General features: G+C 35.2%; 1 protein-coding gene across 8 annotated transcripts in view; it reads right to left on the minus strand.

Annotated features, from left to right (window-relative positions):
* EXOC6B (exocyst complex component 6B) overlaps positions 1-17,145 on the minus strand; it is a 462,052-nt gene that overhangs the window by 228,989 nt on the left and 215,918 nt on the right. For all 8 annotated transcript variants that reach the window (XM_036435703.2, XM_036435699.2, XM_036435697.2 and 5 more), the window contains 3 exons: positions 3,963-4,046; positions 3,581-3,627; positions 2,211-2,331 (listed from right to left, as the gene is read on the minus strand). In XM_036435703.2, the coding sequence (XP_036291596.1) occupies positions 2,211-2,331; positions 3,581-3,627; positions 3,963-4,046 (252 nt within the window). The remainder of the gene's footprint in view (positions 1-2,210; positions 2,332-3,580; positions 3,628-3,962; positions 4,047-17,145) is intronic.

The raw sequence follows: 17,145 nt of genomic DNA on the forward strand, positions 1-17,145 counted from the left end.
GTACTGTGCCCTTGACCGGAATCGAACCCGGGACCCTTCAGTCCCCAAGCCAATGCTCTATCCATTGAGCCAAACCGGTCTCGGCTGAAATTTGTTTTAATATTTGAGTCATTTTTATTTTGCTTGGCTTGCTGAATAATATAAACTATAAATAATATCATGAAATAGAATTAGCATGTGTGGCATCAACTACTTTGTCTCATAAAGGATAAAATGTTTCAGTGAGTAAATGAGGATAATGCTAACTTTTTTTTTTTAATATATTTTACTGATTTTTTTTTTTTTTTAAACAAAGAGGAAGGAAGAGGGATAGAGACTTAGGAACATACATGAGAGAGAAACACCAATTCAGCTGCCTCCTGCACACTCCCTACTGGGGATGTGCCTACAACCAATGTGCATGCCCTTGACCAGAATTGAACCTGGAACCCTAGGCTGACATTCTATGCACTGAGCCAAACCAGTTAGGGCCTAACTTATTTTTTAATAGCTCTCCTGAGATACAATTCCCATACCACACAGGTCTCCCATTTAAAGTACATAATTCATTGGTTATTAGTTTTTTGTATGTTGATAGATATGCATAAACTTAAAGTCAATTTTAGAATATTTTCTTCACCTCAAAAAAAAGAACAAAAAACTCCGTGCCCTTTAAGCCATCATGTCCTTACTTCTCCTATCCAGGCCTAGCCCTAAACTACTACTAATCCACTTTCTCCCTCTGTAGATTTATGCTGAGCTATTGGGGAAGAGGGGCATTTTGTCATTTATTCTTCAATTCAAACGAATGATACAGTCAATCTACAATGAGAAACTCCATTATGATTATTTTCTATACACATATACACTTTAATAAGCACACTTAGAAAGTATCCTGTTCTTACAGACATCAAATACAACTGCATGACGAAGAGAGTACATTGTCCTGCTGAGAGAGTCCTATAAAATTTGTCACATGGATTCATCAAATGTATCAGTCACATATAAAAAGTTAAGGACCACTGCTTTACATAAAAGAAATTGCTTGGAAGAAATCTAAGTTTCCTAAAAGAAAAACAGCTTTTCCCAGGAAAAAAATAAAGTGGATAAATCACTGAAATGAACAGATATAAAAAAACAAAATTAAGGATTTCCATAGAAGGACAGTAATACTGTTTCATAAAAATGATTGGGGGGGGGGGGGAGAATCTTCCCCAAAGTATTACCTGAACCCTGGTTGTGTATTCGATTACTGGTTAGGGCACATACCTAGGTTGCTGGTCAATCCCTGGTTGGGGAGCATGCAGGAGGCAACAAATCAATGGGTCAATGTTTCTCTCTCTCTGTCTCTCTCTCTTAAAAAAAAATAAATCAATAAAGATAATCCGCAGGTGAGGATAAAAATATGAAAAAAAAACATAAAGCACCAAAAATAGGACTTAGATGAAAGCATATAAAATATTTTACCAAACAACATGAAATCAGGTAAAAGAAAAATATATATATTCTTAGTGGAAAATATCAGAATGTGAAGTATAACAATTATTTCCAATTAAATTTATAATAAGACTATAGTTCAAGTTGGGGGATAGAGGGGAGGGAAGAAGTGGAAGAAATGTGACAAAGTAATTCTCAAATTAATCTTGAAAAATAATAAGATAGCATATTTTTAAAATAGGATTTTTAGAGAATACACATGTCCTATAAAAATTAAACCATACTATATATCAGATGTCAAATAATCAATACAGTGTATTGATTCAAGACAGTCTGAGAGAAGGAAAGGGAAAGGGAGAATCATAGAGTCTAAAAACAGACCTTAGAATACATATTATTATATAACAAAGGTGGGCTTCAAAGTATGTTGGGAAAGAGTAGATGTTATGGACTGAATGTTGTGTCCCCCAGTATGTCTATTTTTACAGATGGGGCCTTAGATAATTACGATCAAATGAGATAAGGTAAGGCCCTAATCTAATGGGATTGGTGTCCTTACAAAAGGATAAGGAAATATTAGCTATATCAGTATCTGAGGAAAGACCAGGTGAGGACACAATAAAAATGCTGCCATTTGCAAACCAGGAAGAAAGTTCTTACCAGAAACCACCATGCTGGCACCCTAACCTCAGATTTCAAATGATACACATATAATTACTTTAAAACAGTGAAACACTAAATAGCATATAGATAATAAGCTTGAAGTAAGCACCTCTCTCGGGCTTCTTACATACCGAGTGGGTACGGAGTGCGGCAATGGTTTTGGAAAGCGCCATTTCCCATAGTTCGTCAATGTAGGCTCTGTTTACTAAGCCCTGGGTCGTATGTAAAATATGATCTTCAACCACAAAAAAGCTAATGTTGGGGAAAAGAGAAAGCACAGTTGTCAGAAATTACAGTTTGCATACTATTTCCAGGGTTTGACAAATATTAAGAACTGTCACTAAATTCTAAGTAAATAGTCTTTTTATCTAAAAGAAAGCTCTCTGGTAAATGAAGTCAGATTTCTTAGACTAGTATTATGCTCCTGATCTTGATATCCTCTTAACCACTTTTACAAAACTTGTGGTTACATTTTTGTTAAATGTTAACCATATTATCTAGCTATTTAAAAGGGAAGGAAATGTTTATAGGTAAAAGAGGATATGTTAAAAACACCAGCCTGATAAGTACATTTTAAAAAGCCCATATTTTAAAAAGACAATAAAAGGTAAAATATATATATTTTAAGAACCCAACAAAAAATATCAAAATAATTACCCTTGTCCTTAAGTAGACTTTCTCAATAAAGTATTAAAAGGGCATCTTACAGCACTTTAAAAAATACATACATATTTTTAACATTCTGCTGAGTCTTTTATATTTTATGCATTTAAAATTTTTTTCAACTATCTTGCCTAAATATTCATACTAATTAAAATAATAATCCTTTAAATACTGAATAGTTATAAAATATTTTAATAAAAATATCAATTATAATGAAACAATCTTAATCTTTAAAAAATTTCATGGAACAACTCAATTTTTTTCCTTTTCTTTTAACTGCAAAGTCATATTCTGCAATTAGAATAAAATGCCTACATTTGGGATGTTCATCTGGGGACTAAAATGCCATACTAATACAGATACTCTAGAAGAGGGTATAACCCACTGAGTTTTTTCATAAATATTGTTTTATTAGAACACAGCCATGCTCACTCATTTGAGTAGTGCCTATAGTTGCTCTTGCATTGCAATAGAACTAAACATTTGTGACAAAAAACTTACAGCATGGTAAGCATAAAATATTTTACTATCTGGCCACTTTAGAAAACGTTTGCCAACTTTTGCTGATTATCTGGTTCCCTCTTACCAAGCATGGAGAAACAAAACATCAAATATAATAATGTTTTTCTCCCTTTATCCATAAAAGTCCTTTGCAACAATATAAACTTAAAACCAGTAGGACATTTCTTTAAAATAATCAGAAAGTCAAGACTAAATAAATCTTGTCTTAAGAATTTAAAAAAAATAATGAAAATTTGATTTATTTTTTCAAGTCTCACAAATAATACACATTCTCCCACACAAGCACACATATGCACACACAGATGCATATACCTACCCTACAATTTGATTAAAATACTTCCTGTAGCCATCTAAAGTTTCATGCTGCAACGAAGTAAAAAAGAAAAAGTTATTTATGCTTTGATACATTAAGACAGAGTCAATATCAGCTTTTTAATTTTTTATAGACTCAGTTCCCAAGACTATAGGGTAAATATAATAACAGGACCTACTTTAGAGGGTTATAGTAAAAACAAAATGAGACTTAGGACAATGCCTGACACATAATAATCAACAGATGTTAGAGTTGCTATTTTCTTACATTCATCAAAAGTGGTCTCAAACTAACAATGTAAAGAAATTTTCTAAGCACATATGCAAAGTAATTAAAAGATACCAGAAAAGTAAAAAGGTGAGGAGAATAAAGGTGGGGAGCCTACCATGTTAGATGGAGGCTGGAGCACCAAACGGGCCTGTTTTCGCCTCTGTTTTCGGTAATAGTTCTCAAATGTTTCCCGGGCACCCTATAAATAAATGGAAGGAAATAAATTGACACAATTGGACCAATTATTCTAGTATTTTATGAGAAAAGAAAAACTCCCAGGTCTGGAACTGAGGCATCCCTTTATTTCTCAAAATATGCTGTTTTAACAATTAGAGTAATCATAAAAAAAAAAAAATAACTTTTACCATTTGTTGAACCTTGCTTACAAATCCTATAGGGATGGATACAAAAGATTTTTAAGAGAAAACTACCAGAGATCACCGTCAAAAACAATAAAGCTGATTTCTGAATCAACTATCACAGATTCACAAGAATAAAGACAAACCAACATTCTCATAGGTTACAATGAGTTGAGAAAATGTTCCTTAAAAAACCTTAAAGAACATTCCTCAAGAAAAAATGTCTAGAATAAAACTGAATCATGAGCAAAGGGCCAAAGAGAGGCAGGAAAAAGGTAAGAACTGAGGACAGTAAATCAGTTTTCCCAGGTAAAATATATTCTAACACAGAATTAACATAAAAGGGAAAGGAAAAGTCCTGGAAATTCTTGGTGCATAGTTTCCCCTTTTCATTTATAATTCTAGGCTTAAGTGTAGGTGCTAGAGCAACAAAAGCTGCCTCAAGAACTCTGGAACTGGATTATATTGATTAGTGTCCTCTCAAAATGCACGTCCTTCCCTGGACATACTAGAGTAGGGTGGCCCTCGATCCAGTGTAACTGGTGTCCTCGAAAGAAAGGAGAAAAGACAGAGAGAGACCAATAGAGCATCATGTGGTGACACAGACAAAGAATGGAATAGTGCGGCTACAAGCCAAGGAACACCAAGCAGTGGCAGCCACAGCCAGAAGCTAGGAAGATCAAGGAAGGATTCTATCCAGAGTCTAGGAGGGGGGTGATTTTCTGACACCTTGATTTTGGGTTTCTAGCCTCCCAAAGTATGACAGAAGAAAGGTCTGTTGTTCTAAGCTACTTCGTTTGTAGTAGTTTGCTATAGCAGCCCAAGAAAACTGATATAATTTCAAAGTTTTTAAAACATGATGCTCCCCTTATTACTGAACTCTACTAGTACTTTTTTAAAAAATATATATTTTATTGATTTTTTTACAGAGAGGAAGGGAGAGAGATAGAGAGCTAGAAATGTTGATGAGAGAGAAACATGGACCAGCTGCCTCTTGCACACCCCCTACCGGGGATGTCCCCGCAACCAACGTACATGCCCCTGACCGGAATTGAACCTGGGACCTTTCAGTCCGCAGACCGAAGCTCTATCACTGAGCCAAGCCAGTTTCGTCTCTACTAGTACTTTTAATCCAAGACTTCTCTAAATAAACAAGAGTGGAAAGGGAGAGACAGCATTGCACACTGGTTAAAAGTGATGATTTTGGAACCAGACAACTTCATTCAAACAGTGACTCTGCTCCTTAGTTACTCTACAGCTCATAGGACTAGCTATGCAACTTCCCTTTCAGTAATGTAACTTCTACTATTTGACTACTTAGTTTTAACAGTCAGATGTACCATGGTTCTCTCATTTGTAGAGATGCCCACCACACAGAGTTGTTATGAAGATTTAGAAGAGTTACAAAGCTTTTAGAACAGTGTCTGATAAATAATAACCACTATGCAAGTGTCTGTTAAAAATTAAATAAATCAGTGAAGGAAGTAAAAGGCCTGCCCATGTGAGAAAGTATAAACATCCTGGAATACCAAGCTCAGTTTCCTTTGCTTCCCCAAAAGTCTGAAGAATTTTACCAAACATGATTTCTTTGAATTTGACGTAAGGTGCCTAAGCATGCAAGCACAATAGTGTAGCTTAGGGGCTACAAATGTTTTCTGTAAAGGGCAGGACAGTAAGTATGTTTAGGCTTGGTGATCATACAGTCTTTGTTGCAACTATTTAACTCTCCCTTTGCAGAGCAAACACAACCATAGTCAACACATAAATCAGGGTGGTTGGGTTCCAATAAACCGTATTTGTGGAAACTGAAATTGGAATTTCACATAATTTTCACCAGTCATGAAATATCATTCTTCTTTTAATTATTTTTTAACATTTAAAAATATAAACATTTTAGTTCACAGGTCATATAGAAACAGGCAGGAGACAGGAATTGGCCCATGGGTCATGATTTGTTGAACCCTGGTGTAACTTAAAATCAGGTTTTACAATGCTGAAGTGATAATAACTGTACACACCTGAGTTTTTCTGCCTATAAAATCAAATCAAACACGAAGATAGCTATTTTAAGGCTTTCTTAGTCCATAAGTTAATGAGGTAGCAAATTATTCTATTTAAAAACTAAGAAGTGGAAACTGCCTGTTGGTTTGTTAAAGTTATTCCCCACTTGTCACCATTTCACGGCATAGTGGTATTATTAAATGTCAATTATATTCTATACACACTGAAGGGCTTTTCATTTTAAGGTTAACAGTCCTAACGGCCCTTTATTATTCTGGTGTGATGTTACATATTCAACATGCTTTGGAGCCAAGATACACTCAGCTGAGAATTTAGGGAAAGCCTTTAATTAGACCATAGTATACTAATTTAACTATTTTTTATAAATGATAGAAAATACACAAGATGAAATTCTATACAAAAACAAATCATGGTCCTCTACTTAATTCTACACTAGATACAGTTTTGCCTTTCAAATAATCACTCAATAGTATAAAAACATAAGAAAAGACCAACTTATCTAATTTACAAAAATGAGTTAGATTTTCCCTAATGGCTGCTAAAAAACATTCACCTCTGATTATTCTATTTCCTCTGCCAATTGTGTCAAGTTGGTGCTTACAGGTGAAATTTGAGAAGCAGATGCCTGAGCAGTCCAGCTGAGTAACTGATGAAGTGCCTGCCTACTCACAAACATGTCAGATGTGAACTGTAGAGATTTCCACTTCAGCTGCAAACTCCTTCAATCACTAGTCTTTTTTTAAAAAAAAACTCAAAAGCTATTGAAGGCATAAGCAAAATAGAAACAAAACAATAGGCAGGCAAGTAAAAAGATGTATTTTTTTTCATTTTATATCATTTTGTCATTAGTATTACAGTACTCCAAAGGCTTTGAAATAATTAATACATACAATATCACAGAAAAACAAGTCATTTATCTATAAAGTGCCATATTACCATGTGATAGTCGCTGAGAAATAGCTTCTGCCTTCACAGAATTTATAGCAATGGTTCTCAACCTTTCTAATGCCAGGACTCTTTAATATAGTTCCTCATGTTGTGGTGACCCCCAACCATAAAATTATTTTTGTTGCTACTTCATAACTGTAATGTTGCTACTGTTAATGAATCATAATGTGAAGTATCTGTTTCCCGATAGTCTTAGGCTCTACAGCAGCAGTTCTCAACCCATTGAGAGACTTGGACTTGAACTCTAAAGACATAAGAGTTTTCGACACCGAGAAGTTTAATATAATGCATAGAATAAAGAAAGGGGAAATTAGATACAAAAAGATCAGTCAGAATCTGACATATATATATTTAGGAGGTACAAGACAGTGATTGATTGGATATGGGTGGTAAAGGACAGGAAGGAAAGAAGGCTGATGTGAGGTTTCTAACAGGGAACCAGTTTGACAGTGGTGTCATTTAATAAGAAAGGAAACATAAGAGAAGAAATATACAGTCAAATACTGTTAGTGGATTCCATATTTGTAAATTTGCCTAGTTGTTAAAATTTATTTGTAACCTCAAAATCCATTCTTGTGGCTCGTTCATGATCATTTAGGGATGTGTGCAAAGTAGTAAAAAATTTGAGTTGCCTGATGCACACGTTCCTGTCTGAGGCTGAACAAACCAATGCTCTGCCTTCTTATTTTTCTTTACACACTATAAACAACTATCCTTTTCAGAGTCTATCTAGTGCCACATATTTTGTGCTTCTTTTTTTAAAATTGAGATATAATTGCCGTATAACATTATATTAGTTTCAGGAGTAGAACATATTTGCCAATGATATAGCTGATAAAGGGTAAATTTTCAAAATATATAACGAACTCATACAACTCAACAAAAGGAAGACAAACAATCCAATCAAAATATGGGCAGAGGAACTAAACACACACTTATCCAAAGAGGACATACAAATGGCCAAGAAACAAATGAAAAAATTCTCAACATCACTAATCATCAGAGAGATACAAATTAAAACAACAATGAGGTACCACCTCACACCTGTCAGAATGGCTACCATCAATAAACACAAGTGTTGGTCAGGATATGGAGAAAAAGGAACCCTAGTACACTGCTGGTGGGAATGCAGACTGGTGCAGCCACGTGGAAAACAGTATGAAGTTTCCTCAAAAAATTAAAAATGGGGCTCCCATTTGACCAAGTGACCCCACTTCTAGTAATATATCCTAGGAAACCCAAAACACCATTTAAAAAAATTAGATGCAACCCTATGTTCATATCAGCACAATTTACAATAGCTCAGATTGGGAAGCAGCCTAAGTGCCCATCAGCAGATGAGTGGATGAAAAGCTGTGGTACATTTACACAATGGAATACTATGTGGCTATGAAGAAGAGGAGGAGGAGGAGGAGGAGAAGGAAGAGGAGGAGGAGGAGGAGGAGGAGGAGGAGGAGGAGGAGGAGGGGGAGGAGGGGGAGGAGGAGGGAGGGGGAGGAGGAGGGGGAGGAGGAGGAGGAGGAGGAGGAGGAGGAGGAGAAGGAGGAGGAGGAGGAGGAGGAGGAGGAGGAGGAGGAGGAGGAGGAGGAGAGGAGGAAGGGACTCTTACCATTTACAGCTTAGATGGCCCTGGAGATTATATTATGCTAAGCAAAATAAGCCAATCAGAGAAAGGTAAGGATCACATGATCTCACTCATATGTGGAATCTAATGAACAAAATAGATCCAAAGGTTTAGAAGCATAAAACAGACTGATGAATTTCAGAGGGAAGGCAGGATTGGGATGTGGGAGGGCAGAGATTAGCCTGGGAACTTAATATGCATATCCCATAGACACAAACAATAGTCCGATGAAGGCCTGGGAGGGGCCTGTGTGGGATATAGGGGGCCAGTGGGGGCAGGGGGAATAATAGAAATACAGAGGACATCTGTAGTATTATCAACAATAAAGGTAAATTAAAAAAATAATAAGGGCGAAACCGGTTTGGCTCAGTGGTAGAGCGTCTGCCTGTGGACTGAAAGGTCCCAGGTTCGATTCCGGTTAAAGGCATGTACATTGGTTGCGGGCACATCCCCGGTAGGGGGTGTGCAAGAGGCAGCTGGTCGATGTTTCTCTCTCATCGACGTTTCTAGCTCTCTATCTCTTTCCCTTCCTCTCTGTAAAGAATCAATAAAATACTCTTTTTTAAAGAAAAAGTTTTTAAAATAATAAAATAAAATAAAAAATAAAAAAATAATAAGGCGCCCTAACCAGTTTGGCTCAGTGGATAGAGTGCTGGCCTGCGGACTCAAGGGTCCCAGGTTCAATACTGGTCAAGGGCACAGACCTTGGTGGGCAGCTCATTGATGTTTTTCTCTCTCATCGATGTTTCTAACTCTCCTTCTTCCTTCCTCTCTGTAAAAAATCAATAAAATATATTTTAAATAATAATAATAAGGCAAGATGTGCCTTATGGAGAAAACACATATTTTAGATAAGCTTCATTCAGGCATCAGTTATAATGTTGTTGGCTATGAATTCAATATTAATGAATCAGCAATATATATTGAATAGTGTGTCTTTAAAGAGAAATACATATAAAACATGGTTATGAATTGATTGGCTGATGAAAATGTGATCAGAAGCTCACAGAAACATAACCCTCTATTTCCCTAGGTACACTGGCTCAGTATTCATTAACTCAATGTTTACAGTGACTTTATAGGACAGAACTACCATGAATAACAAGAACTGACTATATCTGGGGATACTGAACATGTTTAGTTTGTGAGTTTCAAGTGCTAAGTGTGTGGAAGGAGGCGTAATTGTGTCTACAGCTCAGGGGAAAGAGCTAGGCTACTGTTATGGATTGCAGAATCATTAGCAGAGAGATGGTAACTGAAGCCTAGCAGAAAATGAGATAATCTAAGGAATATCTGTAGAATGAAAGTACAAAAGAACCTAATACAAGAATCTCAAGTATCACACATACACACACAAAAAGTCTGCCTCTCTCTTATAATTAAAATATTACTTTAAATGCCAACTATTTGAAGATTTTTCTACTACTCAATTTAAAATGGAAAGTGATGCCTAACACATAATTACCCTCTTTTAATTCATTGCGTAGCACATATCTCCATCTGATAATGCTATTTTCTAGTTTGTGCCATTTCATTTGGATGCAAGCTCCATGAAAACAAGGAGCTTGTTTATCTTATTTATTGTTGTGTTCCCAGCCCATATGCCATGCCTGGCACGTAAATGGCATTCAATATACATGTCTTTGAATAAATAATTAAAACCGTGAATAAAATATTAATCAATATTTTCTTTTAAAACTTCATTTTCATATTTATACTTTATCTGCTATTACAAAAATCATTTCTTTGTAATTATTCCTACTTATCTTGGTTTTCTATCTCAATAGGGCCATTTTAGTCTTTTAAAGAACTTTGTTCCTGTTTCATAGAGATTATTAATACTTCATACCGAACAGTTTTCTAAAATTTTCTTTTGGTTCTTATAGAAAATGATTTTTAGAATCATGTTTCTTCTGAACTTTTTAGAATAATGTTCCTTGTCCCTTTTTATTCTGTATGATTTTTCAGATCTCAAATTTTGCTTTGTATTGTTTCATTTTCCCAATTGCTCTATTTTGAACAACAGGAACACTTTCTGGACCACAGATTTGGTTTGTGGTTTGCCTTTGGCCTACTCACCACTCATCTGGCTGTAGCTCAAATATCCTTATGGGAGTGGCAATTTATAGCAATATGATGTGCACAGGTCCAAAGCTGTTTCAAAGAATATCCACAAACTGATTCTCGTGTCTAGAAAGCAATTGGCCTACTAGGTTTATAAAATATGGATAAACATTCTCCTACCACACTGCTCTCATGTTAAACTCTCTGAGCTTCTTAAAGTGAATGAAAATCACAAGTATATAAGGAATTCTGATCTGTGATCTTGTATAAGCACTATTAAGTATTCTGCAGCACAGAAGGAACTGGGCTGCCACCAAAGTTCCTCTTCCCTCCCCCCGACCCCACAGTCTAGAAGCCTTCAAAAGGAGAATCCATGCATACAGGGGTGGACAACAGTTCAGGATTGCATGTTCAAGCAAAAAGGCATACAGATATGTATGGGAAAGAGATAAAGTGTCTTCTGACTTTTTAAAGTTTGCTCTGTTTAGGGCAGCAAAACACGCATCACTGTACTACTTGGACTTTTCAATCCATTCAAGCAGCCCTAAAGTTAGAGCAAATCTTATTCAAATTCAGACAATGCAATGTTAATTATCTTCCTCATTTATTAATGTTTTTATAAGTTTCCAGGCTTTTATGCATCTAAAGTATTTTAGTAAATGCTAAGAAAAACTTAGAAGCCAAACAAGACTTTATTTAATATTTTCTATGTTAAATGTGTACATCCCATCTGAAATTTAACCTAAATACTAGAGTTTGCATTATAAAGAAATCTCTACAACAAATGTTTGCCATTCACTTATAGAACAACTAAGAAAAACTAAATGATCACAGAATATATCCTATTTTTACTTAATGCTAAAACAAGAGAAAGAAATATTCTCCAGGGAGTGTTAATCTCTTTTTCAATTTACTGAGTACTTTATCCTCTAAATTCATATCTGATTTAAATATTATATGATTTTTAAGTGATAAACTTGGAGAAGGGTGCTAATAGTCAAGTGCTCCAAAAGCCATTGACAGTTCCCTAAGTCTAGTCATTAAATCCAGCACTAGATTTTTACCAGGAAATGACCCACTTCTCAGGCTATGCCAGAAATTGTTTAGGATTTTTAAAATATTTTGCTTTTAGCTGTGTTTTCTTTGTTGTATGTCTCTTTTTAAATTATTATTAATTACAAAATTAAAATGTGTGCCTTAGAAAAAAACAGACAATAAAGATCAGGCAAAAAGAAAAAAATAAGTCATTCATAACCACATCACCTGGAGAAAACTACTGTTTTTGATATACTCCCTCATAGACCTTTTCCTATTCTAAAGAGATATTTCACATACATATGTACAGTATCTTAACACACATATAAATCAGATCATATTGTACATATTCTTCTCACTGACCTTTGCATGCAAAAATCTTTCCTCAAACAACATAATTTCATATGGTCCACTTCTATTGCACAACACTGTTCCACCTCCCTTTCTTCAAACACATGCTATAAGTTCTGAGGCAAATGCCAGAAGGAACAAGGTTTAGAATAAATGTTTAAAAATAAAAACATAAGTGACAACTTTAATTCCTTGTGTGTCTAGACACTTTCTGGATAGAAACATAGAAAACACAGTATTGCCACTCAGTGTGGGCAAATGAAAGAAGCTTGTTTTGTTTGTTTGTAAAAGCTCAAAAGTCAAATTTTAGCTACTACAAATTACAAATGTGCACTAGTAATCAAATAAATCAGGACCTTGCTCTTGGGGGAGGGTGTAGGAGGCCAAATGAAAGACCTTTCCATTGATCTGTCTTCATAAAAGGTAATAATGTGTACCATGCACAGACACCCTAAACCTTTCATACGATTCCTAAGCCCTATATGCCACTAAACTTTAGTGGTATCTACATGCTAGTTTTGAAGAAGGAAGAAAAACTTACGCTGGGACAATGCTACTTCATATGAGTAATGTGTCTATACAATAGGCAAAGGGGCAAACCTACCCTCTTCCTTAAATATTTACTGTGCAATTATTTGGCTAAACAGTCCTTCATCTAGTGGGTCTCTCCAGGTAAAGATTGATATGGAGTCTACTGGAGAGTGGGCCAATTCCATCTAATCAATCACAATAACAGAAAAGTAACCCTTGGATTGAGAAGCAGTTAAAAACAAATACACAAAAAAACAAGGGAGGGAAAAATGAAAGAAAGGAAGCACATACCATTGTTCTTTCAGCTCTGCCTACAGGAAGCAATATTTCCATTTGGTCTTGGGCAAAGCCTGTAATTTCACCACTCTTACTGCAGCTGGAGACCTCCCTTTTAACTGTCCCGGCTTCCAAGTGAAGACAGGTTTATTCAGAGTTTTGGGGGGGTTTATTTAAAGGGGAAAAAACCTGAAAGGGCCAATTTAATTTGCTTCCATGTGAAAAGGGGAACACTTTTCATAGGGCCCCATAATGACATGCAGCGGGATATTACACTTCACCATATGGCTAATTTGCACAGCAGGTCCAAAGCAGGATTTTCTTTCATTAGAACTACCCTAAAGATTAGACTACAGAAACATGTGTAAAGAACAAACTCAAGATGCCCCCTACTGCTTAAACCTAGAAACATGCCATTCTCAGATGTAAAAGCCGATTCTTAAGAGTCCGCATGCAAGGTCATTCAAGAGCTGTGATGGCAGTATGTGTCTCAGCTCCCCTTCCCTATAATAGGGCTTCAAAAAGTGTCTAAAAATCAAGAACAACAACACTGTTAAAACACCTTAAAAACACACACACACAAAAATAGGTATGCTCAATTCTTGATATCATTCAATTAGCCTACAAAATAAATCTACATAAATATCTGGTCCTTTTTGAAAACACCAAAGGCAATCTGACCTTCTAACAGAGTGCTGTTTGTTTTTAAGATGGCCCTTATAACTTATGTTTGTCTTGGCATTTCCTCCTTCTGCCATATCCCCAGCCTGAGCCACAGAAAAGAACATCCCCTCCGGGAATGACAGAGTCTGTAGGAATTAAAAGAAAAGAAAAAAGAAAGAAATCTGATGTCTAATGATTATGGAGTAGTTGAGTCTGTGCTTTTGAAAAGAGTAAACATTATGATTAACAATCTTGGGCTTTGTAATTAGCTTCCCCCTTCCAAGAGAGAGTGTTAATTTATTAAATATTTTAACAAAGAGTCTTTTATTATCAAATTCAGTTTGGCTGGCTCCTTTCATAGCATTTCCAATTACAACCAATAAAGCTTTAATTGATGACTACTTTTTATAACCTTTGACCCAAGATGATAAACAGTTGTACTATAGAAGCAAAAGGGTAAACCTCAAAGGGAACAGTGTCTTAATCATGCTTCGCAAACCAAAGTGCTTAAAATTACAACCTAGATACCTGGTTAGAACAAACACCCAGACTTCCTCTATGACTAAGGTAATTGATCAGAGAAAAATTTGGATTTCACTTTTAAGATAAATGTCCCTTTTGTTAGAGAAACCCTAACTTGAATAATCTGCAAGTAATCATGTACCTTAATGTGCCATTATTATATTGTAATACAATTATATGATTTAATCAATTTGTGGATATTTAGCAAGAGAATTTTATTTTTTCATATTTTCCAGATTTATTGAAAATTAATTGATATACATATATAGATAGATAGATAGATAGATATTTGCATAAGCTTAAGGAGTATAACATGATGGTTTTATTTACATATATTATGCATGATTACCCCAAATAGGTCCAGCTAATTTCCATCTTCACAAGAGAATTTTAATATATAACAGTTTTTAATACAAAATAATTAAAATGCATGTTATTTTTCTATTAAGGAAAAAGGCATTATGATTTGAATGATAATAAACACTCCTGTCCATCATTTTATAGGGTTGTCCTTTATAATACCAGAAAATCCAAGAATATGTAAGCAAAAAAGTACACCAAATTAATTGCCCAACAATGAGACACCAAAAATTCTTAGTGAGTTGGGTGTCTACACATGACAAGAAGGAAAATCATTCCTTTACCTAGTGAAATAATGAGGCTTTTTTAATTTTCTCCAAAGAACTATTACCAATGTTGATAGTTTTTCAAAATTATTATTCAACTGCCCAATTTCATACTTGCCAGTTTTTAAGGGAAGTCTCTTCTAACTCACACCTGTCCATCTTTTAAACTGTTAAAGCACTTCACAATTTGAAAGTTTAAAATTTTCCCAAAAATCTATTCATTTGTTTCACATGGCCAAAAGGAATATGGTCTCTGGACAATTATCAAAGAGCTAGTAGGAAAATGTGGCGTCTAAAAATGTAAATACATATAAAACTAGCATCTCACAGTTGCTCCACACGATCACTTCATGGAGATGAAGGCAATGATGTTATTAATAGTCCTCACAATAAAAAGCACTGGCTTCCCAGAAGGTACAGTACAGGATTTTTTACCAAAAGAATCCGGGATATAGCTTTTAAGTGACTTCCTAAGCATATAAAGGAAACCAACATAAGAAAAGCACAAAATCTGAGGTTCAATAGAAGTAGTACTTTCATAAACTGAAAGAATTACATACATTATTTTTATGATACATAAATATATGTAACAGCTGTTTTATTAAAGACACATGGCTGCTCCCTGCATTTCAAAATCAAATTTGCCACACATACCCCCCAAAATCAGCCCTTTATACAGTTAAATGAGGATTGGAGAAATTTTGTATAAATAAATCTATGGTGTCCCTCCTCCCTACCCTCAGTTACAAATGCTTTACAGAAACAGAAAATTTAGAATCTAACAATAAAAATCTGTCTTACTGAGCTTTAGATAGAAAAATGGGCAGATTTTCTAAAAACAGACAAATGAATAATAAACATTAGACCAACATTTGGTATTTTTTAAAAAATATGTAAAACAAGTTAAGAGGAAAAAAGAAAATTAAAAGTTGAATAAAATACCAATTTTTAAAATTAAACATTTCGCTATGACAGAATTGTGGATTCACATCAGTTAATAGAAATAATAGACAGCTGCCATGTGCCTTATGCAGCTCTTGCAATAGTAAACATTTTCAAAAAGTATAGTCAGCCAGGTTATCAACAGTGAAGATGCGCATTTCCAAAACTATAAGAATCCCTCGTTTCCTTTTCATAACCATATCCATTTCCCTCATTTCCAACCCCCTACTTAATCTTTGGCAAGCATTACTCTGTTCGCCATTACTATAATTTTGTCATTATAAGAATGTTACATAAATGGAATTCTATAGTATGTAACCTTTTGAAGTTGGCTCATTTACTCAGCATAAATCTCTGAAGAGTCATACAGGTTGTTGTATATATCTCCTTTATAATTAGTATCAGTCCATGGTATGGTATAAATGTACTACAGTTTGCTTAACCGTTCACCTACTGAAGGGCTTCAGGGTTGTTTCCAGTTTGGGGCTATTATGAATAAAGCTGCTATCAACATTCGTGTATAGAAAATACCGTGTTTCCCTGAAAATAAGACATCCTCCGAAAATAAGACCTAGCGCATGGAAAGATAAGACATCCCCTGAAAATAAGACCTAGCGCAACTTTGGGAGAAAAAATTAATATAAGACACTGTCTTATTTTCAGGGAAACAGGGTATCTGCACTAAGTTTTCGTTTCTCTGAGATAAAAGCCCAGGAATACTACTGCTTGGTCATATGGCAGTTGCAACCTTAGTTTTATAAGAAATTCCCTCTTTTCCAGAGTGATTCCAGCATTTTCCATTCCCACAGGCACCCTGCCTGGCCTTCGATGTCATCACTCTTCTGATAGGAGGGTAGCTCATTGTGGCTTTAATTTTAATTCCTCTAATGGCTAATGATGCTGAACAAAATGTGTTTTCATGTGCTTATTTGCCACCTATGGATCTGCCTTGGTGAATTGTTTCCTTCTATCTTTTGCCTATATCCTAACTGGATTGTTTGATTTGGGGGTTCTGAAAGAAAAGCCTTTTAGATATGAAGTTTGCAAATATTTTCTCCCACTTATCTCTTCATCCTCTTAACAGGGTCTTTTATAGAGCAAAATTGTTTAATTTTGATAAGTTACAATTTACCAATTTTTCTCTTTTATGGTGAGTGCTTTTGGAATAAAGTCTAAAAACTCTTTGTCTATCCCTCGATTGTGAGGTTTCCTATGCTTTCCTAAAAGTTCTGTAGTTTTGCACCTGACATTTCAGTCATGATCCATTTTAAGTGAATTTTAGCCTATGAATATCCAGTTGTTCCAGGACCATTTGTTGAACAGCTTTTGCAATTC

Source organism: Pipistrellus kuhlii, unplaced genomic scaffold (assembly GCF_014108245.1).
Source record: "Pipistrellus kuhlii isolate mPipKuh1 unplaced genomic scaffold, mPipKuh1.p scaffold_m20_p_13, whole genome shotgun sequence".
Lineage (NCBI taxonomy): Eukaryota > Metazoa > Chordata > Mammalia > Chiroptera > Vespertilionidae > Pipistrellus > Pipistrellus kuhlii.